Here is a 24784-nt window from a genome sequence, read left to right as displayed (position 1 = left end):
TAGGGCTTAGCCGATGAGGACGCCATTATTATTATATCTTGTTAGAGAGACTTTGCTATTAAGTTTTACAATTGTTGAAAATCTATGGTGTTTGAGCACCACAAGCCGAGTGCCATTTAGTCCCGTTATATTGGAGAGAAATCAGACATCGCTACGGGCCATTTCTCCAAAACCAGGCACCTCACAGCAAAACTATCCAGGTTGATAAATAGCACCACAGGTAAGAGGAAAAATATGTATTTTTGAATTCGGGGTGAACTGTCTCTTTAAGACTTGTTGATTAACTATGATTATGTTGAGAATATACCCTCAGGCAGGCAAAAAAGCAAAACTTGAAATATATTATCTATCTCACTTACTTAGATATATAGATTTTGCAATGTATATTAGTGTAAAATGAAAAGACACTGTGTTTTTAAAACAAATGTCAAATTGTCTTTGAAGTGGCTTTTCCACATGCCTGTTCATCTCCTTCCACTTCACAGCCTCTCTCCTGGCAACACCTAGTCTCTACAGAAAAGAATTCACATCACTGAGTCACATTGTGCCCCAGATCCACACTGATGACCGAGGCACACACTGCAAAAAGTGTCGGTTAACCAGCCTCAAAACATTATTTCTCTAAAGAGAAACACTGAAGAGTCATGTTTCTGTGTTTAGGCCATGGTTACATTTCAACACCGTTTCCCAGGCTTACAGTAGTTGCTGGAACTTCAATGCTTGCTGCTGTCAGTAGCTAATATTCACATCTTTTTAACAACCTAAACCTTGTTTTCCCCCTCTGAATTTCAACATGAGTTGGAAGCAAGAAAACTAAAAAATCTTCACCCCATCTGACAGTATCTCATATGTATTGTGTTTCATCTTGTTCCAGGCCACTCTTCATTAAAGTTAGGCTATTTGATGTCAGTACTGTATTTTCCATCATAAGTTCATGAAGGAGACCCTTGAATCAACTGAAATCTTGGCAGTGGGATGCCTTATTTTCCTTAGCTTAAATACATTAAAACCAATAAACAAGTGAAGTGTGTCAGTGGCACATTTTTCTATTTCTATGTTTCTTCAACCGAGTAGTGTTGAGGCTGAAACTGGTGGAGGAAGCGCAAGGCCGCTGCTGTGTTTACTTCTTTCTGCGCAGGCGCATCATAAAGTAACTCGATCCGGTCCAAATTCAAAACAGTATTTAATTAAACAATGACGACTGTAAACTGATGATGACAATTATAATCTATAATACACTATCGATAGTATGCATCTCGAGAGCAGAGACCACGTGGAACTCCCCTCACAGGCCCGACCAAGTCGGATCCTGCAAAGCGAACTACCATGGCCTGGCGCACGTCCTCGCAAACAGTCCTTTTATGTCCTTTGATGGTCGGAAAGTGTCCGAAATCTGTCGTAAAACACAAAGGCCGTCTTCTGGGGTCAGTGATTGGCTTCCAATCGCTCTGACGCCTCCTTCATCGATCCACTGCTCATCTCAATGGCTAGACCTTGTGACATCACCTCTGACATCACCTCTGACCTGGGACCGCATGGTCTTACCCAGGAGTGCTCTCTGTTTTATGGCCGTCTGCTTCCCTCCGTCGTCTCCGGTTCTCCTCCTCCTTCCTTGGCCATTTGTCCAGCACCTCTGTGTCCCCTTTGATGTCTCTGCCTCATGGCTCAGAACCCCCATAACGATGTGACTGTACTTTGGTTCAACACTTCCAATGATTATGTTAAAAGACTCCTACAAGTAAACTTATTGCAAACATATAATATCTTCTATAAGTAAACATCCTGTAAACCTATATTACATTCCATAAGTAAATATATTGTGACTCTTAACATAATTTACATTCTCATCATTGTGACAATTTCATTCACCACTAGGGGTGCTATAAATTCTACTAAATAATGCTTTTAATTCTTAAATTCTCCACAGTAGTAACAGTTCCCTGCTATAATTTGTTGACCTGACCCAGTTCTACTTTAGCCCTTCATCAGGTGACTGTCAGCATGGGTCAGCATGCCGTCTTGGTCTGGGAGAGTTTTTAGAAATCAAGTCATGTCTAACCAGGCCAATCGATCACTGTTATAAAAAGGTAACTCTGTAATAAGAAATGCATGTAACCAATAGTAAACTGTCTTGTTTTGAATAAAAGCTAACTTTGTATTTAAGAAGGACATTTTGTAAGTAAGAATCTTGGATTTACTGTGACGCTGCAATATGTCATCTATGTGTACAGTTTATATGCAGATGTTTGACACGTGTGTGTCTCAAATCTTTGTGTTTGTGACAGTTAAGTTCTGCAAATTCTGTCCCAAAAACTGAGCCGAAGCATTAGTGAACTATTGTAATGCTTAATCTACTGTACAACAGGTCTGCTTCTCCATCTGTTCAGCATATACTACGCGGTTTATAGTCACACTGGCTCGCTCCATCCCTTCCAGTCCAGCTGGGAGCAAGTCCAGTCTTCCCCCAGTTAGATCAACCTGGCTTTATTAGCAACACAATGCTACTACCTAGTGGTTCAACATCTGCTCTGCGGCTTTAAGGTCGTCTTTGTGCCTTGCTTACAGTTTATTGTGATACAAATTGAAAAAAAACTATTGATTTCACTTAAATTCTCTCTTCAAGGAAAATACTGTGACAGTTATTCAGTCTAGAATATAGCGTAGAAAATGAATTCCAGAATCTCTCTTTCATCATCACCGGTTGAAAGTGGGTTGCACATTTGGATCAGTGAACAGAAGCAGAGACGTCCTGCTGCGCTCTCGTTTATTTCATTAGCCGTATGGTTCCCGCTGTGTGGTCTGCGTCTCTACTGCTTCCTCGTGGCCCTCGAGGACTCCTCCGACTCGATCAGCCTACTGCTGCAGCACTTCATCTCCTCGTGGGATGGAGAGCACTCCTCTTCTTCGTCGCTGAGCTGGGGAGTGTCTGTGAGACGGAGACACTCAGTCAAGACATCTGAACAAAATGACAGATGGCCTTAGAAATGTAAGCGTTGAATGCCTTTCCTGATATATATATATATATATACACTACTCTTTCTGTAAAAACGTGATTTCTAAAGGCATTTCCATTTTTCACACCTGCCCCAAATGTAAGCAGTCAACAATGAAAAACATGTCCCCCCCCATGTTACCACTGAGTACACTGTGTTCCATCAGCTTCTAAAGCATTGCCAGGGCCGTCTCGGGGGGGGGGGGGGGGGGGGGGGGGGAATGGCTATTCTGGTTCTAACACTTGCAGTCACGGTTCTACAAGGGCACAGAAGCATCACTCGACCGTCAGTGTAATATTTGTTCCCCTCAGGTCAAATCTAAGTAATACAGTCTTCCTGTGAATGTTTTTCTCTAATAAAGTTTCCACATATTAGCCTTTTGGAGAATGTTTGAGTAAACATGTGTCACGTGGAAGAGAAATTCAGCACTTTTAAGCATTGGAAAGAGAAAACATATGGGACAGAACTCAAACCAGAAATGTAAATTGAATCAGAATAAGAGTCATCAAAATCATTTTCGTTGGTCTTTCCACTGTTCCAAAATCACCAACACTCGTCTGATTTCAAATAAACTCTTCATTCAAAGAGTTAGATGTGAAAATAAACAGCTATAATATGCTCACCGATCATTGTGAAATGCACTTCATTCAAACTCGACAGACACAAATAAAACTCAACAAAACCATCTTAGTTAGTCTTTCAACTGTTCCCACAATCACTAATTCCAGTTTGAGAGTTTGAAAGACTGAATAAGTCACAGATATAAAAGAGGAGTATTCACCGTTTACATTTCTTTACTAACCCTGTTTTCCAGGAAAAACTTGTCTACTGGCAATGGAGAAGGAGTCTATTGCATATTTTTAGCGGGTTTTCCTGGGTTTTAAAAAACAGCATATATGTGCTATTTTGGGTGGGTAAAGGGTATTTGTTGCAACTCACGTATAGGCGTGGTCGGTCTCTTGACATTCCTTGACTCCATCCTGTTGAGCTCTTCGTGCAAACTGTAAACCTGAGGAAGAAGAAGACGCAAAGATTGGGGGCGGGGGGGGGGGGTTAACAGATTAAGCAGAAAACAGGCTTATGGTCAGACCTATCAAAAACGTTTACACAAAACACTGGCTCTGGCAGCTGAAATTCCATCTGCAGAGGCAACAATATACGCTACATGAAGAAAAACTTTAAACGTGTTTTGTTTTTAAATTGGACAGGGAATTGAAGCCAAATTTGATTTCCATTTTATGGGAGAGATACAACATAACATACATTTGAGAACTTCAGAAAAACACACTTTTATAAATGCTGTAAATAAATAATCTCATGTAACTATGGTTCAAATAAAAAAAAAAAAAAAAGGTGAGTCTGTGCAAAATCTGGGTATCTTAGTGTTAAAGGACCAACTTGTGAAAAAACATTAATAATAACATCAGCACAAAATATCATACACAACACAGTAACCTGCCCCATCCTTTAAAATGGCTTAGGTCAGACCTAAATGGAAAGCATATGAAAGGTTTCAGAGAGCTGTAGCACCATTTCTGGGTCCAGGCCGCTGATCTCAGGTGTCCGCTCCGATGCTCTCTGCAGTAATGTTGGCACGCGGGCTCTGACGTCCCTCAGCTGGTCTGTGCTGTCAGAGCTGGAAGCACTGGACAGCCCCTGAAGGAGTGTGCAGCAGATCTGTGAACAAGTCAACGAACCAGAGTGCTCCGACGCTGACAAGAAGCCGGCGAGTATCAGGCTTTGGTGAACATTATACCTGCTAGGCATCAGCGTGTTGCCATTGTGAACATGTTAGTATTTAGCTCATTTCACTGCCGCTAGCTTGGCTGTAGACAGCGTGTCCCAATTCCACACGACACGGGCATCGTAAGCCGTTTTTGAGTTTGTGGTCGGTTAAATAAAGCATTCTCTAACCAGACATTGTGTACAGTGTGTGTCGACAGAAACCATTCACCCACAATGCAATGCAATAAATAATAGTGCGACAGCTCCAGAAAGATCTTGGTGAATAATCAAGTATTCATTTTGAAGAAAAACATTTTGTATTTGTGATGTTTAATGGCAGTTTGTATGTAAGTCATTTTTTTTTTTTTTTACAATTCTTAAGTTTACTATGATGATTAGCGTGTATTATATGTTGCATGTATTTGGGACACAGCTTTTGGCTTGTAATAGTCCAGTCGCTCTATGAAGGTATTGCTTCGAGTTTTGGTCCAGACCTCAACAGGGATGCTGCTCATCCTGAAGTAGACGTTGCTGACCCCCCGCTCCACAGCATCCAACAGGTCCTGAGACCGCTTCAGCTCAGCCTGCAGTTGCTCAACACGGACCACGTCCTGATTCAGCTTTGCCTGCATTTTTCCCTTCTGCTTGTCAAACCTTAACAAACCAAAAAAATAGGTGGAGGTCTTTAAGGCAGCAGGTCCCTCACAATAGCAAAAACCTGGCAGTAAAATGTCTCACTCTGCAGTATATGATTAAACTTTCTAATGGCCCCATCTGAAGGCGATGCTGTCCTCATTCCTTGTAAACTGTTCCTGTCACAGCTATTTAAGAAGATTAAGTGCAAACAAGCGGATCAGATATTGGATATGTCACTGTGCAACAGCAGGCGTTGAGAATGGCCCGAGGTGAAGGGGAGAGGGGATCGTGACAGCACCTCAGAAGAAATCCACAGACATATCCATCAGACACGATCACACCGCAAGACGAAGCATTTAACAGAGATTTCTCTCAGGAGATAAGCTCCCACATTAAATAGGGAAAAATGCAAAATAGAAAACATTTTAGAAGCTGCATCAGCTCTATCTAAATTGCACTGTAATAAAATGGAAGGTGGTGTTCCAAATAACAGCCTGATGTATATTAGGTGGCCATCTGAGATGACCCAACTGGGCTTCACATTTTTGGCTCTCAACCAACACATACAATTGGTGATTGAAGATTGAACATGACACTAAGGGCCGTTTGAACAGGGGGTAGCTCATCATCAGGGACTGTACCATGTAGCTGCAGGTTTGGCACTGAACTTGAGTTCGGCGTACTGGAGCTCCAGATCAGCCAGGGCTTTGGCCTCCTGCCTGGTCCCATCCTCGGACAGGTTTACCTCAGCGAGGAGCTGCTCCTTGGCGGCTCGCTGCGACACCGCTTTGTCAACTAGTTCCTATTAAAGCAGATGTGTGTAGAAATCGGTGGCACCTAGTGGTAAGCTTGCAGATTTCATCCAACTGAATGCCCCGACTCTCACAACGCCCTTCCACAAACGTGTCGGAGAACTACGGTGGCCTTCAGGAAATGTAAAAAAAAGAGCAAATGGCTCTACCCAGAGTCAGTGTTTGGTTTTTATGCATTCTGGGCTACCGTAGAAACATGGCGGTGCAACATGGCCGACTTCGTGAAAAGGACTATGTAGATAAAAACGGCTCATTCCAAACAAAAACAACGATTCTTAATTTCAGCTCATTATACATAAATGAAGACATAATACAGTATATTCCATTTGTGCCAATAAATCTCCTTAAATCCTACACACTATTGCAATAGTAATGAGCTTGGTTTGCTGTCAAGAATCTTTCAGGTATGTTTTTTTTGTGTATGTGAATGGAGCCACGGGCATATTTGCACCTTGTCACACAACGCACATGAGGAAAAATGAATAATAAATGTGCAACATGTGTCTTCACAGTGACTCTGGTAAAACCAAACCAAGAAATATTTTCCTAGTAACCCATAAAACTGTAACCTGGTGTTATTACACACAAACGACAATGATTTAAAGGGCCAGTGTTCAGTGTACAGCACTTTCACTGTGAAACCTGCTTCATTAATAACACATGTGAATGTGACTTGAATTTAATTGTCTACCTGCACTTCAGCGTCAGCCAGAGCTTCTCCCAGAGCCTCCATATCCTCCACCAGCTTAACGTCAGACTGGGAAGCACCACAGACGTCATAACACTGATGATCTGTGGAGGCACAGAGAGCACACGTCAACACTTTAGCTACTCGATTACATTAGTTATTTATGCTCACAGTATTGTGAGACACAGAGGCTCACAACGCTCCATTACAATGATGGACATGTATTAGTATTGACAATGTATTCTTATCAGGCAGCAACCTCCGGTTCTGCCGAGTGAAGCCGATGCAAACTTACATTCACTATACTGACCAGCAGGGGGCGACTCCTCTGGTTGCAAAAATAAGTCAGATTGTATAGAAGCCTATGAGAAAATGACTCTACTTCTCTCTTGATTTATTACCTCAGTAAACATTGTAAACATGAGTTTATGGTCTCAATCTCTAGTTTCAAGTCTTCTTCAATACAGCATGATGTTCATTTAGTAAATGATGGTCCATTTAGAGTCACACAGACCATAAAGCAGGGGATGCTTTAGGGCGGGCCACCTTTTGATTGACAGGTCGCTGCCGCTACCAGAGCCATATACGGCATCTCTACGTCACATATATATAATGTATGTCTTTTTTTTGTTGTTGTTTTTTTTGGGACTACTACAATCTAAATGGCGTTGCGCAACCCTGTCGTACATTGACAAAAAAACAACCTTTTAACCCTTGTAACCCCGTGTAAGGTCCCTCTGGTAAGCAGTGATGAAGGGTTTATGTACAGGTCATTTATTGTGAAAGGTATGGACGTAATCAGTTGTAATCAGTTTGCCTTGTATGTACACACCGTGAATAAAGATTCTCCTCAAATCCAGAGACTTTAAAGTTTATGATAAGACTACGGCTGATGACTGGTGTGTAGGGATTTCACTACCCACAACAGCAGAGCGTGACTACAGCAGAGCATGACTACAGCTGCTATACACTACAGTACCTGTGACTGGCACTGAGTGTGCTTCTTCTTCTTCCTCTTCTTCTTCAATTTCCTGCATGGGAAAAATGGCACGACAACAAAAGAACCAGAAACAATGACATATTTTTCAGAAATTGATTCATCTAATTTGTTCTCATCAAAGTATCATATTAGTTCCTTTTCCCTTCTTACCCGCTCTGTCTGTTTGCTCTGCCCCGTGGGGCTAAGATGCTCGATATCGAGTGTCCTAATTTGCCTTTTCAGGTCCTTTTCTTCTGCACTCAGTTGGCCAAGCTCAATATCCATTTCTCTGTTCCTCATCATTGTCTCATCTTCCATCTGAACCATCCTGCCCTGGTGGGTTGGAGAGAAAGATAAGAACAAAGACGATCACATTTCCATCTTTGAAAGAACAAAGGCAGCTTTGAGAAATGGTTTGATTTGAGGAAGTTTAGAGCACCGCAGACATTCATAGGAAGAGAGTATTTTCAAAAACATTTCTGCTTGATATTTGAGTTAATCCCACACAGCATATATATATATATATACGTATATAGGGGATGTTCCTCCTTAAGGAACATCCCCTGTTTCAACAGCGATTCAGCTCGTAGTGAAGTCAGCTGGTCAAGTCAGTTACGAACTGTCAGCTGGTCAAAGTGGCAGAGTTTTGGAAGGAGGAAAGAGAGGATCCCGGTAAAAGAAAACGTTTTTCTTGTTTTTCCTAAAATTTAATTGGTCAATTGATCCGTTGCATTCTTGATCCTATTCCTACAATGAAAAACCTCTGTTGATAAATATCTCTTTTGTTCAGACAACATCAGCTACGTGCGTGCTACTCGCAGGTGAGCGACTGTTGCATCGTGCGCGCGGATCGGGGCGGAACACCGCCGTGCGCGATACGGAGAGCAGGGGAATTGAAAACGCGCGACCATGTAGTGACAGACATGACATGCCGGCGTGTAAATAAATTAAGCACAAGTACTCGTCCTTCAAGCTCCCGTCTCTCTGCTCTTCTACTTCTTCTACTCTTCTACTTCTACAGGGTGCGCGCCTGACAGCTCTCATCTCGTTCGCCCCCTGGTGGTTGGCTGATTCAGGAAGCGTTTGATTTGATATGTAGCAGAGCACGTATTTTAAACGTTAATATCGCAGACGATCATGCTCATTTAATCGTGGCAGCCAAAATCGTGATCGCGATTAAAATTCGATTAATTGTGCAGACTGAAAAAAAATCATAATGCGTCTCTGGTATTGTTCAGGGGGCCGGACCAAATGTGGAGGCGGGCCGTATCCGGCCTGCGGGCCGTAGTTTGGGGACCACTGCTATAGAGTATGGTTTCGTTTTTCCTGAGGCTTTAGGACAGGGGTCTCAAACTCAAGGCCCGCCACGTCATTCTATGTGGCCCGCAAATCCGCCTGCAAAAAAAGAAGAAGAAAGTGAAATAAAAAAAAGTAATAATTAAAAGTTAGACTTGAGAATAGAAATATCCCCATAGTCGAAATGATGAGATAGAAAGTCGAAGTTATGAGATAGAAAGTCATAATTCTGAGATACAAAGTCATAATTATGAGATAGAAATTCAAAATTATGATAGAAAGTCAAAATTCTGAGATACTTAACAGTCATAGAAGCAGCTCTTTGGCTGGTTAACCTACATTTGACATGGAAATGTATTGTGAGTACATTGAAGACGACTTTAAACGTGGCTTTACAACACATGAAATACTTCACGTGGGATTGTGCAAACGCACCCTTGAAAGGATTTTAATGAACAAAGTTATTGTAATAACTTGTGTTTGATATTTGTCTTTGCTATTTTCTTTAAAAGTTTGATAGAATATTGTGGGTTTCTTAAACCTAAATTAAAAGGATTTAAGTTGTAGCAGAAATGTGCTTAAATATATTTGTACATTTATATAACTGCATGTACAATATTTTAACCAATATGTTAGGAGTAGTTACATTTACAACCGGCCCTTTGACGGCGACCATGATGCTGATGTGGCCCAGAGTGAAGATGAGTTTGAGACCCCTGCTTTAGGAGGCGGTTTTCCTGACAGGCTATCAATTGTAATCCATTTCAACACACACCCGAATAAAACAAGATACAGTTGACTTGGTGACGATGATGCCGAAAAGGAAAGCCATGATTTGTGTGGCCACTTTCAATCCAAGTTAATTCAAATCAGGATCATTCACATAAAAATACAGTAAAAAGAAACTGCTTCCCACTTTACTGGAGACCCAGTGGAGCTTCTGAATCCCGCCAGCAGTCTGGAACTCCCATCAGCCTTGCTGTAGGAAGGTTACGCTGGGTCTCGTGGTGGTGAAGTCTTACCAGTGTGCCATCTGCAGTTGCTGCTGCTGACTGGAACTGTTTGGTTGCTCTGTCCACCTCTGCCTGTCCAATAGTAATGGCGTGCTCCTTCTGGTCCAGATCCTTGTCCATACCACGGACCTCCTGATCACATTACAAACAACAACAAACAAGAAGCCTCGGCTGAATGAGACAGACAGGCTGTGCTTATAGTAGTTTACGTTAGTTGTGTCCCATACATGTGTCTTTCTGAAAGCTTCTCTGGTTTCCTAATGAAGGTACATTGAGTTATTTTACATTGAGTTATTTTACATTGAGTTATTTTACATTGAGTTATTTTTCATTTTAACATTAATTGTTTCAATTTGGTTTGAAATAATAAAAAATAAAAAAACATCATGAAATAACCCCTCACTTTTCAGCCAATCACGTACCCCCGAATCTCTTAGCTCGTTACTACTAGGAAAAAACCTAACAACTAACGTGCATGTGCATAGAAGTTAAATGTTACCCTGCCAACCCAACAAGACAGCATGCAAACATTTGGGGTGTTTAAGACTGCACGCTTAATGTATTTTTAATAGGAGTGATACATATTCATTCTTTACACTGTTTCGTTTACATTTTTTTGCCCTTTTTGAATGATAGTTTTCGATTATGTATTCTTGCTCGAATGCAATCTGATTTCAGTTAAGTGCACTTGTAGTGAAGCAGCAATAGAACTCCCAGACGTTTATTCTCATTATTGCTGCCGAAAATAAAAAAAATAATGGCAATTCCTTTAACAACATGATGTCCCCTCTTAAGCATTGAAAACGTATCTGTATTGATACACTGCTATTGATAGAATCCTTCTTAAACCTCCTTTTTTCATAAAGTGGTTGACAGTGTCTCAAACAGCATAGCTCACCTGCTGCAGGTGTTCACGAATAGGTTGATAGGCTGTCGCGATTTCCTTGGCCTCCATGATCTTAATCTTCATCTTGTCTTTGTTGTTTTCTAGCTGCCGTATGCGCTGACATTAGACAATGAAGGATAAAGGTTATAGTATGCGACCAATGATGTGATAGGATGATAGAAGATTTGCGACAACTTGAAATGTAAATAAATACATCAAGCATCAGCCGTCCCTGTCCATGGTGAGCGCTCATGTTCCCAGAGACATGAATTGTACTCAGCAGTTTTAGTGGAAAGTCTATTTTTACAAAAATAGGTGACAAAGTCAGTTGTTAACAGATCGAGGGGTGCCAAACTGGAGAGAAAAAAAATATTTACTTTAACTTAACGCTGGAGTGTGGAACATTTGGCAGTGAGGATAATTACCATATGGCGGAGACCAATGGCGACGATGTAAAAGCCATCTGGAGTGGATGCTCCAGATAAAAAGAAACTCAGCGGAAGAATTAAAGACAAAACGTTTCCGCGGGAAAACTGCCAAGAGATGCGGTAATCTCACCTGCAGGCATCCGTGTTTCAGTGCGGGAAAGTCGCCACAGACACCACAACCTCCAGTCTACTGCGAAATACAGAGAGCTCTCCCTGGCGGCGATATGCTTAATCAGCATTGTGTGGACTCATTCGGCAAGGGCTATGAATATATAACGAATGTTCATTTATGAGTTAAAGTCCTGTACTCCAGCTTTAAGCCCCATCTACTTTTAAATGCACTGTCATGTAAACTGGCATCCAGTGCATCAGTACCATTTATAAGTACACTGTTAACTGGTAAATAACACTGGCACTACGGTGAACATACATGAACTGAATTGAGTGTCTCACGCACATTTGCAGCAACTCTTGCCTCAAAGGGACTGTGTGTGGCAAAAAGCATAACTAATCAACATTGTTTTATACTAATGATGGACCAAAAGACTGTGTCATGTATGTCACCTGTCAAATGTGTTTTCAGCAGCATGTCCTCAGATGCACTCTTACCTGCTTGCTTGCGTCTTCATTGTAGTAATTTGTTGGCTTGAAGTTCATCGCTTTCAATGACTCCTGCAGCTCCTTCAGCTTAGCTTCCCGATCAGTCACAGCAAACGTTAGGCGGTTGTGCTCGTTGATCAGGACGTGCAACCTCCGCTTCTCATGTTCACTTTTTTTCTGAATGACGGGAAAATAACAAACAGAATACATTATTTTCAACGTCCATGTTTCCCATTTTTAAAACTGTTCTTTGCTAGTGGAGAGTAAGTGCAGTTTGCAGTATCGTTTAGCAACAAAAAAAAAGGTAGACAACAAAGCAAGCTGTACCTCCAGAGGAAGTCCAGGCGTGGACGATGGCCTTTGTCTTGTAGTAGGTTTGTCATAGCTGTTCCAGACCTGCTTTGCTCCACTTTCCTCTGCCTCAGCCTGTTTCTCTGGAAATGTCAATGGAGCTCTATTGAATATTAATGCTATTTAGTGTTTTCATAAAACGTATTGCTACAATTTGCCAACTATTAGCTAGACTTAACGTTTGTGTCCCTCGTCTCAACATGTATTTTATGTTGGACATTATTTTACTTTATGGTAGTTTTAAGATGGGATGAAAGAGGGTAGTTTTATTCTTACCATTAGTGCAGACATATCTTCTGCAATGACTGACCTCATGGAAGATTAGCTAACATTAGGCTAACATGTCACTATTGTCCTATTTTGATAACATGAACCTATAAGTTTGGTTAGCTAGAGTGACTTTATCTGTAATATAGCTAGCAACAGTAACATTAGCGACAAAGAGGGGCTTGTTTCTGATGTTTTGTGATAGGTTAGATCAGGGGTCGGCAACCTTTACTATCCAAAGAGCCATTTTGCCCTATTTTCCACCAAATAAAATTCGTCTGGAGCCGCAAAAGCTATTTGATGTCAAATTTCTCGCCACATATCAAGCATACAGGTAAGCCAGCATTGTTGGCAGTGAAAGCAAATGAATACGTCCACGCAGAATTAAACTCTATTTTCCTCTGTGACTTTTCTTCTTTTGGATTTATCCATTGATAGTTTACCGAGGGCGGACTTCTACAAGGAAAGGCGCTATACGACGCAAGATGCAGGTGGCGGATCGCGTAGCGTGAGCGTTTTTGAATATATTACTATTTTGCTCGACAGGGTTCGAATCCAGGTTGATGCGATCTTTCCATCAATATATTTTCTTCAATGTATTTCTTCATACGTGGCTGTGATGTAGTGCTCACTTATACAATCGTAATCCCCGCAATATATATGAGATGTGGCTTTTAGATCTCCAGCAATATGTTTGTGAATGTTTGACGAATCTGGCAACAGAGACAGAAAACAGCTGCTGCTGTTACCGAACACAACACACGCACGGAAGGAAACCAGTAGGTTTGAAAACCAGTAGTACGTAACACCGGCACCCACTGCATGCCCAGTGTACGTGAATAGTCACGTGATATTCGTTTTCAGGCGTTTTAGTCTGGATCTCGAAAACAATGCTGAAACGCCGTGTGGACGCAGATAGTTTTTGTTTGTTAAAACTCGTATTAAATGTATTAGTGTGGATGTAGCCTCAGGGAGCCGCAGCAGACGGGCCGAAGAGCCGCATGCAGCTCCGGAGCCGCGGGTTGCCGACCCCTGGGTTAGGTTAACTAGCAAGGTTAACCAAAGTCAACGCTAACCTAGCTGGCTGAAATACTTATTTTAATTTATTAATTATTAAATATATTTCACAGTGGAGTAATAGCGAAAAAACAAGCTGGTGGTTAGCTATGCTATCTGTGCTAATTAAATTAACTAACTTTTTAAATACCTGAGGTTTTGATATGACGCAGAGTTGGAGTTCTTGAATCGTCCATCTTTATAATGTCAGAGGAATTACAATGCATTTATATAGGTATGTTGTGTCAGATAATATAGCTAGCCATTACCTTCAGGCCTATACTTAAGTGAACGCGATTTTATTCAAACGTGATCAATGTTTTGGTAGCTAACGTTATGTTTTCAAGACTGTTCCCTGCCCTCCTTGGTTACTGTTGCTACGCCTGTCATGCTTTCCATTCAGGCATTTAATGATAACCTAAAACTGTGGACCATTTACCATCACAACTCTTTTTGAAACAATGGGTCCTTGACTTCAGACAGAGGTAGACAAAAGCAAGCATCCCATTTCTAGCTGGTGACCATTAATTTAGCAGCTGAGATTAGAATTTGACTAGCTAATTACATCAGCTGTAGCTAGCTAGCTAATTATGCTAACGTGAGGTCATGCATTAGCCTTCGTTAGTTGAGGAGGCTGAGCTTTAAAAAGAGACATACTATGCTCATTTCCAGGTTCATACTTGTATATTGGGGTGACACTAGAACATGTTTCCATGTTTTAATGTTAACAAATCTTTATTTATCATATTTTAGCTGTCTGAATATAGCTGTGTTCATCCTCTGTCATAACGGTTTTACAAAGTTTCAACGGATCTGCGTTGCTAGGCAACATATTGGGTCCATATTTACTTCCTGTCAGCTGATGTCATTTACAATTACTGTAACCAGATGGGATGAATTTAAAATGTTTACGTTTAAAACTGTAATGGTTAATAAATGTAATATGTATAGTTGTGACATCACAGCTTATTTAAAGGCACAGTTTCTGAACATAGGCTGTGTTTCTCCATGGATTGAGCGTGTCGATACTTTCACAGCATTTTTATAGCACTTAGACCTGATTTAAACCAACAACAAACAAAAATATAAACCTTATTACAATATGGTGCCTCTAATGTTCCAGCTAACTCATTTTAATGTTCAAGTCATGTTCAAGGTTCATTTACATTGCTGATGTGTAACACAGACCTGCAGTTGTAGTCCCTTTATGCTACATGTGCTACACAAGGTGAACAAAAACAGTTGTGCATTTTATTTTATTTGCATCAGGAGGAATATAAACAGCAGCAACAAGGAAACTGGTGAATTTTCTGGGCAGATAATATGGTGGGTATCTGACTACATTTGAGCATCAAGCATTACCGCTGCAAACCTATTAAGACCATTGGTATAAAATATATATATATAATATGCACTTGATGGCATCATAGCCTTAAAGTTACATAACTAAAACCTTGTTTAGCAAACACCTAATTTTCATTATTTTGAAAAAGATATTGGGTTTTAACTGTTCACCTATGTAAATATACAACATTTCATAAGCCTGTTTATCATCCATGCACTAAAAGGCTTGGTGACACTGGGTTTTCCATTATGTTTCACTTTGAACCAGATACAGAACATGTGCTGGCAGCTCATTGACTGTTGCTGTTCTATTAGAAATTGTGAAAATCTAATAACTAATGTTTCCATCAGACAAAACAACAAAAAAGTCCTACAACAGCAGCAGTGGCCAGAACAAATGCTAGATAAGCTACCTCACACACTAGCACATAACTGATTAATAACTGGTTTATCATGTGAATTCTTAAAACAGCCATGTTACACACAATATCAAGGATTATAGTTCTAAGAATCAGAATCAACCGAAACAAAGCTAATAATTTAAAAGGAAAGCAATTTCAAATTTGAAAAACAGTCAAATGGAGTTACGGGCGCAATTTTAGGTTGATTTGATTTAGAGTGTTTGCAATTTCTTACAAGTAATATAAAACAGGGACGCAGTTCTCTGCAACTACAAATTCAGCTCTGCGAAATAATAAATAACACCTTCTTTATGTTAGAAGGGCAGGTTTCCAAAGTAGTGCATATCATCTAGTCTAGCACTATGGGTTAGGACAGGTCTTATTTATAATATTATATATCTACAAATGAAATGTCTCCTATTATGTGTATCAAATCACATTCAAAGCTCTTGTCATCTCACAGGACATTGTCAATAGTGATCATAAGCTGTCATCCTCAGCTTGTCCCTGCTCAAAGAACTACCGCTTTTTCTCCTGTTGGCTGGAAATGGCTTCTTTTTCTTCCCATTGGGTACTTGACACAGATTAATAAACAGCTGATACAGGGAAAATCAACCTGTTGACAGAGAGAAAGTCAGTTTTATTGGCCCTGGTTCACTGGTAACCCAGTCCTTGTCGACTGAAGTGGCAAAAGAGAGGGATGGTGATGGACACACAAATAAACTGAAAAGAAAGAAAACAAGAACAAAATAAAGTTAAACATCTATGAAATAATGATTTTCAAAGACACAAAATATATAAAAGCTTCGATGAACCCTCTGTACATTTCCTGCCTAGACCAAATAGCAGACGGACACATAGTGCATAGTGTAGCATTTAGCAGCTAAAGAGACATATTTCCCTCAGGAGTAGCTGGAGACCCAAACAGCCTATTAGGGAGATTGTCTGTAAATATATATATATATATATATATATATATATATATATATATATATATAATTACTTAGCCTGGGGAAGGGTGCAGTATTCCTGAGAAAAACAATCTGAAATTCACTGAGACTGAAAATGCCTGATTGTGCGTCTCTATGTCGTCACAGCTCTCCTCAACTCAAATGTGACAATGTAACACATTGTCAGGAAATATTCATATATTTTTTAGACATTTCCCCTCACAATTTAGCTTTATTTTTTAGGTATTAGCGACACAGGTAACATGTTTTATACAGAAGGTAAATATAATCCAATTAATCTTGTTTCCATATATTATGTACTTTGTAGATACAGATCATTTTGCCAAGTCCGTCGCTCTCTCCGTCAGCTTGATCTCGGCCGTTGAATACATTTACCATACAGAATTCATTTGTGACTTTGTGAAGTTGAGAGTTTATAATCTAAGAGAATATCCAAGTTTTTTTCTCCTAACTTTGTGAGTTTTTGTTGTAGATTCACCACATTAAATTTAGAGAATAGCCATGTTTTCTTCTCAAGAATTTACTTAAATTAGTTTTTTTGTTTTTGTTTTCCATACCATGGCCCTAATACACCCTTGGCGTTCATTGTAACGACCGAGCCAAGGGGTTGAATTATCCCTTTGAGCCTCACAATGAGGAAAATAAGATGTACGTACCTGTAGGATAAACATCGTGACAACGCCTGCACCTGTGCTACGATAGTTTCTGGAAAACCAGTCCTTCAGTTTCACGAGACAACCCTGAAAGACAAAATCTCTACGGTGATCCTTTTTTGATACAGAGTGAATTAGCTGAGCATACGTGCACGTTTACAGCAAAGCAACTGTTTAGAGTTACAGCAAGAAATAAAACATTGAGAATAGACAAGAGTCATGAAGAGAACAGAATAATGAACGGGATGGAGGGTCGAGTACAAAAGTCACAGACACGTTGAGGACATTTATTAAAAAGAATGTTTGACGGCACGTTATTAATTATCTTAATACCTCTTGCCAGTTTGTGTGAATTAGGGTGTTACAGGGGTCCTCCCTACAACAGGAGATTGGGATGTTACCCTTCCAGTCTGCCACACCATGAACTCCACAGCACCTGAACTGTACCAAAAAAAACCACCCTACTTCAGTGGAATGAGCGGGGAAAAGTGAATGACTTTTTACGAGCGATGGGGTTCATTTTAAGTTGATGAAGCAGAGTAGCAAATCGTTTACCAGGTGCTGGACAGCATCGAAGTCATCTTTAATGGTCGTGTTGCTTTCTGGACCGGACTGTCTGTAGATCTCCAGGCTTCTCATCAGGTCTCTCTCAAAGTATGTGTCAATCTGCATGACAGACAAGGCAAGATACACTATCTGCAATATACTGCTGCCTGATGGACAGTAAAGACAACGGCCTCTAGTTTCATGGCAGCATGTGCTGGCGGTGGTTGTCCCTCTACCAGTCCATGTTCATTTGGAGAGTTTCACTTTGCAAAATTCTGACTACCAAGCTGTTTGAGGTGAAAATGTTCCCAATAGTGACATATCAATCAAATCAACACCTACAGTATAAATCAGCTTCTACAAATGGATTGTGCATAAAGTCTCCTACCTCTCTGCTGTAGACCAGGAACACACAGCCCATGGCTAACTCCACCAGCATCAGGATGAACAACAGGACGAAGAACTGGAGTCGGTGCAAATCAGATTCAAATATGAGTGAGTTTGCAGTAAGAGTCGGTACAGCCGAAAAATGCTGGATCGGGTATCGGTGAGTGTGTGAGTCTATGCGCCGATCCTATATCACCTTATCATATCATGCATCAGCTCATTTATGCTACACAGGAGAAGCAACAACAACAACACCACGTGTCACCTGCTACGATAGACTGTATATAAGAAGTGGACATATTCGTCATGACGTCACCCGTTGGTTTGTGGACTGCCGCTTTGAAGCCTCGAGTTTGGCGTTTTGTCAGTTGCCATCTTGTTTTATTGGAACCAGAAGTGACCCAAGAAGTTGGAGCTAAGTACAACCGAACGCTGGACGAGACCAAAATGTTACAATTCATCTTCATGAACTGAAAACACACTGTGAAAGGGTTAAAATTCTAAGACGAAAACACAGACAACTCCCAGACTGGACAACCCCGTGGTAGCCCCGCCCTTAAGCCCACATACACTATCTTATGGTCTGTTTGACTCTAAATGGACCATCATTTACTAAATGAACATCATGCTGTATTGAAGAAGACTTGAAACTAGAGATTGAGACCATAAACTCATGTTTACAATGTTTACTGAGGTAATAAATCAAGAGAGAAGTAGACTTCTCAGACTTAATCAGACTTCTTTTTGCAACCAGAAGCGTCGCCCCCTGATGGACATTAGAGAGAGTGCAAGTTTTAAGACACTTAGTTCACAGTATACATTTTTTTATTGGATTGGTACTAGGTATCGGCAAAGGTTCAGGTATCGGGACGGCAAAAACGCTATCAGAACATCTCTGGTTTGTATGATCTGTGCTTCAGTTTGCCATGTATGTGCATATAGGCTAATGTTTTTAGAATAATCAAACTAACATGAACAGCATAAACTAAACAGCCACCTTTACTATTTAATCCTTTCTCGTACTCACATTAATGAGCATGCAGCGGTTCTCCTTCATGCCTCCGAACACTCCCAGGTAACACACGCAGGTAACGATGGTGCCGGTGACCACCAGGGTGTTGGCGGGGAAGATGGGCCAGAAGGTGGTGATGAGGGAGGCGAACCTGGAGTGAATCACCTGGAACTCTCCTAAGGCCACCACAAAGGCGCCGCACAGCTCCAACACGCACAGGAGAGACACCTCACGTTAATATTCTGCATATGAAATGTGGTTCGACTGCACAGCATGCAGCCAGCATAACAATGAAGCGTTCAGACCTCCAGATTAAATCATTTTATTTCCACGAGACAACCTCTTTGAGAAATTTTCTATTGGAAAATCACTTGACCAATATCACACATTAAGTCAGGATCAAATCTACTAAATAACTTCATAATAATATAAGATCCATTTAATTGAATTACTGCCTTTAAAACTGCCTTCTTACCGCAAAGAAATTGTGCAATGTGAACATTTGTATACAGGATGTGCAGCCAACGGCAAAATATGCCTGTGTCCGATAATTCTTAGCATAGAAAACCTCTGGAATTTTGATCCATTTTCATTGGTGGAAAGTACTCAAGTACTGTACTTCAGTACACATTAGAGGCACTTGTAACAATGTGTTTTCATTTTCTGCTACTTTATACTTCTACACTTAACTTCAGAGGGAAATATTGTACCTGTTACTCCTTTACATTTATTTTACAGCTGTAGGTACTAAATACCTTTCACATAACATTCTAAATCAGGGGCCTCAAACTCATCTTCACTCTGGGCCACATCAGCATCACGGTCGCCCTCAAAGGGCCGGTTGTAAATGTAAGACTGTGTAAATGTAACTACTCCTAACATATTGGTAAATAACTGTCTCTGCATTTGATTCTTGTTTATTCAAGTGTTAAAATATTGTACATGCAGTTATATAAATGTAAAAATATATTCAAGCACATTTCTGTTATTATTAAATCCTTTTAATTTAGGTTTAAGAAACCCACAATATTCTATCAAACTTTTAAAGAAAATAGCAAAGACAAATATCAAACACAAGTTATTACAATAACTTTGTTCATTAAAATCCTTTCAAGGGTGCGTTTGCACAATCCCACGTGAAGTATTTCATGTGTTGTAAAGCCACGTTTAAAGTCGTCTTCAATGTACTCACAATACATTTCCATGTCAAATGTAACCTATGATGAGCTGCTTCTATGACGTGCGTTTAAGTATCTCATCATTTTGACTTTCTATCTCATCATTTCGACAATGGGGATATTTCTATTCTCAAGTCTAACTTTTAATTATTACTTTTTTTTTTTTTTTGCTGGCGGATTTGCGGGCCACATAGAATGACGTGACAGGCCGGATTCGGTCTGCGGGCCTTGAGTTTGAGACCCCTGTTCTAAATAAAAACATAAGCTTCTAAAATACATCATCAATATTAAACCTGTGGTTCAAAACCTTTATGGCTTTAGATCACTAAAAATAATTCTTAGTTGTTAGTTCCACCAAATGTATGGCTCACATGTTTTTTATGAATAACTGTTTAAGGCCTAAGAAGTACAACAACAAAACATTATTTTCTTCCTGTTGGGAACCACTAAACTATTTTTTGTTTATTTAGTTATTCATACATTTGGATGGAAAACGGACCCCTACGTGCGATTCAGATTGGCATCTCGAAAATACACTTGTTTGTGTTTGAAGAAGAACTCAGCGAGCTAGAAATAGTTCTATTTATCCCCTCGAAAAGGCAAACCCATCTCTGTCTCGGTTTTTGTGCCCTTTTTTGTCTACAATACCTGAACTATAAAAACCATGACTACACATTAAAACACAACCAATTCAATTTAATGAATCACTTATTTTTCTTTGATTTCTTTTTTTTGTTGCCATAAACAGATATGCAAAGATTGCTGGGAAATATGTAAATTATCAACTATCGAGCCCCTATTTGCTCATGTGATAAAGTAGGCACAAATTCTGTCAAGACCGACAAGCCGCGCACTTCTGCGAGCCGAGCGAGCGGTCATAACTGCTTAAAGTTAGGGCCGGTTCAGGTTTATAGTTAGGGCTGGTTCAGGTTTATAGCTAGGGCTGGCTCAGGTTTATGGTTAGGGCTGGCTCAGGTTTATAGTTAGGGCTGGCTCAGGTTTATAGCTAGGGCTGGCTCAGGTTTATGGTTAGGGCTGGCTCAGGTTTATAGCTAGGGCTGGCTCAGGTTTATGGTTAGGGCTGGCTCAGGTTTATAGCTAGGGCTGGCTCAGGTTTATAGTTAGGGCTGGCTCAGGTTTATAGTTAGGGCTGGCTCAGGTTTATAGTTAGGACTGGCTCAGGTTTGCCTTAGTCCAGCCCCTAGATAAGCTGCTATAGGCCTAGACTGTGGGGTACCATTAATACTTTTATTCTATTATCCACTGTTGCCGTTATTATATGAATCATTTATATTTTATGAATTGAACTCCATTCTGTACACATGACATCTATTGAACTTCTGTCCATCCTGGGAGAGGGATCCCTCCTCTGTTGCTCTCCCAGGAGGTTTTTCCCCCCTTGAAGTTTTTTTCTATTCCGACGTGAGGGTCTTGTGTCAGAGGATGTTGTACAGATTGTAAAGACCTCTGAGGCAAATTTGTGATTTATGCTGTACAAATAAATTGAATTGATCTGGGACCCGTTGCAACTATCTTACACCACTGCTTAAACCACCTACCCAGCACAGGAAGTTGAGACTTATCACCATAGTTTTCAAGTAGTTCACACACGAGCGGTTCATCCTTCCCGATAGCCTTCCTCACAAAATAAATCTGTAAGAGTCCACAAATTGGTCGATTAAAACTACTAGTTAGTTACATACAGAATTACATATTTTAGAGCGAATGCTATCCTGCAATACTTGTCAAGGAAAACAAGTGATGTCCCTGCTTCTTGCGGTGGCGAAGTGTTTACAGGACACCACTGTTTGATATGGCAACACTGAGCCATTGGGCACAATGGACACCAGTGAACTATTCAGGCTCCAGTTAATCATTGTGACCTGCTCTTATCTCCACATTAACCATTTGTTGCAAGTTTGTACCTAAAAATCTGAGAACGAGTTTCATTAGGGCGGGTTAGCACAACCACCAGTGACATACATTTATTATAGGCTGTCAATGTATACTTTAATATTTTCTCTACATCACTACATGTATAACAATAGGGATATTGTATATACCTTTATTACTGAATTTATTGAGTTTTTTGTGTGTTGTAAACAAACGTGCAGAGTTATTGTGTAATTAGTGGGGTTGACTCATCCGTCATAATAAAAAAGATTCATTACCTGAGTTCTTACCTTGAACTACACTGTATCCAGCAGTATTTCCAGTGGGAGATGCAGTGAGCGGTATGTTGGTGTTCCCGGTGTCATGTGACGACAGACAGGTATGAGGAGGAAGAGACATAGGTTGGAGGAGGAGAGACGACGGAGGCTTCTGTCTACGCACTGGCTTTTAGAAATATGTAGATGATCGACTCTAAAGAGGAGGAGCCTCCGCGGTAACTAGGAGCTGCTGAGAGAGAAGTCTCTTCAGGAGGCATCATTGACAGGTCTATAGAGTCAGACTGGCAGCCCCGGACGCCGACACCTGTGGACTCCTCGCTCAGAAGAAAGGAAAGTGCACACAGACATGTGATTCCTGTTTTTCATATTAATAGCTCCATAGTTTACTTCGCACATCACAACCACTGTTCCCTCTTTATACCAGTTTCTAATGCTTTTTTCCCTTTGTTCTCAAGAAAGAGAGAGATAAAGAAAGAGGGACAGAGAGAGAGATATAAAGAAAAAGAGAAAGAAAGAGAGAGAGGGACAGAAAGAGACAGGGACACAGAGACAAAGACCGACAGAATGAGAGGGAGAGACAAAGACAGAGAGACGGACTTGAAATAATAATCACAGCAATAAAGAAGCACCCAAATTATGAAACCACAAGTCTAAAGATCCTGGCTCATGCTTTGACAATCTTGATTTTTAACATATAACAACAGCATTTATGAAAAAATTAAATAAATACATTACTATATGAGTGAAGCCAAATTAGAATGTTTTCGTGAAAAAAAGGGGAACAGAAACAAACATGGGAGAATGATCACAACGTAAGCTCTTCACTCCTACTTTTTCACATAAGGGGTTTTGACCAGAACATTTTAATTGACTTAATATTTAAATAATTAACTGACATGATGGTGAAATGATCGATTACAACAAGGAGCTTGACATACAGTAAAATGAGACAATTACAGGAAAAGAGAAACAGCAGTAAACCTTTCAGGAGGACCACAGCGTCTTGACTCTAAACATGTCCATAAAATGAGATCTGTAACAATAAGACAGAAAATCTCCACAGTGGTTACCACTCATACAAATATTTCACAATAGCAGAGCTGTGATTGTGTTGGACTTTACTGAAAGTAAAAGTGGAGCTCTCTTTTGGGGCAATGGCCTACCCACTAATGACATTAGTTAATCAAATAATGAATGAGTTTTGGTTAAAAAAAAGAAACCTCACATTGGAGAGGCCCGTCGGCAAAAAACACACCGCTAGAGGCTCCGGGCTACATTGGCCATCGGCTGCATCCAAGTTGCATTGTGGGTAATGTTGGCATATTGAACCAATATGTAACCTAGATGTTAGAAGGTGGGGCCTGTCGGCACAAAGCAGACTCCTCTCTGTTGATTCTACACAGACGGAGGGCTTTAAAACTCAGTGCCAGCTTGACTGCACAATGCTTATGGCTGTTAGACAACAGTGCATGCTAGCGCTAAAGGCTAAGGTCACATGACCACAGATTAATGAATTGATGAAATAAGATGTTTTCAACAGGTCTGGTTAAAATTCAGTGGCACAGAAAAAGTTTGGATTTTGTTAACATAACAAAAAAACTACTGCTAAGAGGCAACAGATGTTGGATAACCATTTACATCAACTTATCACAACAGAGCTGTGAGCTACTCCAGGAAGTAAATAAACCAAACAACTAGTGACGCCAAACAGGAAAGAAAAGAGGCGCTCGAGTCTGCAGAAAGGACTGGAGAGCTCGTCTTTATTGGTAACAGCATAGAGCACCGCGTTTCTTTAGCTGCGCATTACAAACCGGCTGACAGGAATCCATCTTAGCTGATGGAAATGTTTACCTGGCTTATAAGGTGCTCTCAAATACATTTGTTCCAGTACAGCAAGAAGTCTTCGACGATCCACAGCTTGATTAAGACCAATCAACCTGTGGATTCACAGCTTCACAGAGAAATAAAGCTGCACGAGTGGCAGTGAGAGGTAACCACACGTTACGCAGCAGTACCACGACATCCATGACGTGAGGTCAGTAAACTACACACAGCATCTGGGATCTTTTTGAATAGACTCCGAGGCTTTTAGTTGGTTTCTTCCTGTTGGTGAATATTCGATATCTACAGTGTCTCAGTTAGTGCAGACCCACTGTGCCTTCAGTTGATAAGCGCATTTGAACATAAGAAATCACATTAAATCAGGTTTAGCTCATCTACCTTCCACTAAACAAACACACACACACACACACACGTTTCACATCTGGCTCACCTATTCATCTCGGCTGATTATGTTCTTGTGGCTCTGGGCTTCAGACCCATGAGGTTGTTTGTTCGATTGCATGGTTCAGTAAAGCCACAGCAGTCTTTGCATTGCTGTGACGTATGTCG

The 24784-nt window shown here is 40.5% G+C and overlaps 2 protein-coding genes across 2 annotated transcripts; both read right to left on the bottom strand.

Annotated features, from left to right (window-relative positions):
• Window positions 1-2807: 2807 nt before the first annotated feature.
• LOC306696913 (coiled-coil domain-containing protein 183-like) lies at window positions 2808-12698 on the bottom strand (the record flags this gene model as incomplete). Its single annotated transcript, XM_079160639.1, has 12 exons — window positions 2808-2926; window positions 3933-4002; window positions 4524-4649; window positions 5213-5372; window positions 5996-6156; window positions 6858-6958; window positions 7834-7885; window positions 8005-8166; window positions 10152-10274; window positions 11041-11145; window positions 12066-12233; window positions 12684-12698. The coding sequence occupies 12 exons, from the start codon at window positions 12696-12698 to the stop codon at window positions 2808-2810; spliced, it is 1362 nt and encodes a 453-aa protein (XP_079016765.1).
• A 3431-nt stretch (window positions 12699-16129) lies between these two features.
• LOC306697220 (leukocyte surface antigen CD53) lies at window positions 16130-22474 on the bottom strand (the record flags this gene model as incomplete). Its single annotated transcript, XM_079161001.1, has 8 exons — window positions 22394-22474; window positions 21782-21875; window positions 19060-19248; window positions 18034-18108; window positions 17655-17765; window positions 17433-17540; window positions 17103-17186; window positions 16130-16198 (listed from the first exon to the last, which is right to left on the bottom strand). The coding sequence occupies exons 2-8, from the start codon at window positions 21842-21844 to the stop codon at window positions 16130-16132; spliced, it is 699 nt and encodes a 232-aa protein (XP_079017127.1). The 5' UTR covers window positions 21845-21875; window positions 22394-22474.
• Window positions 22475-24784: the final 2310 nt, after the last annotated feature.

Source organism: Pholis gunnellus (assembly GCF_910591455.1).
Source record: "Pholis gunnellus genome assembly, chromosome: 6".
In the NCBI taxonomy this organism is placed as follows: domain Eukaryota; kingdom Metazoa; phylum Chordata; class Actinopteri; order Perciformes; family Pholidae; genus Pholis; species Pholis gunnellus.
Note: the sequence above shows the minus strand (reverse complement) of the source record. Positions and strands in the feature narration are given on the sequence as shown.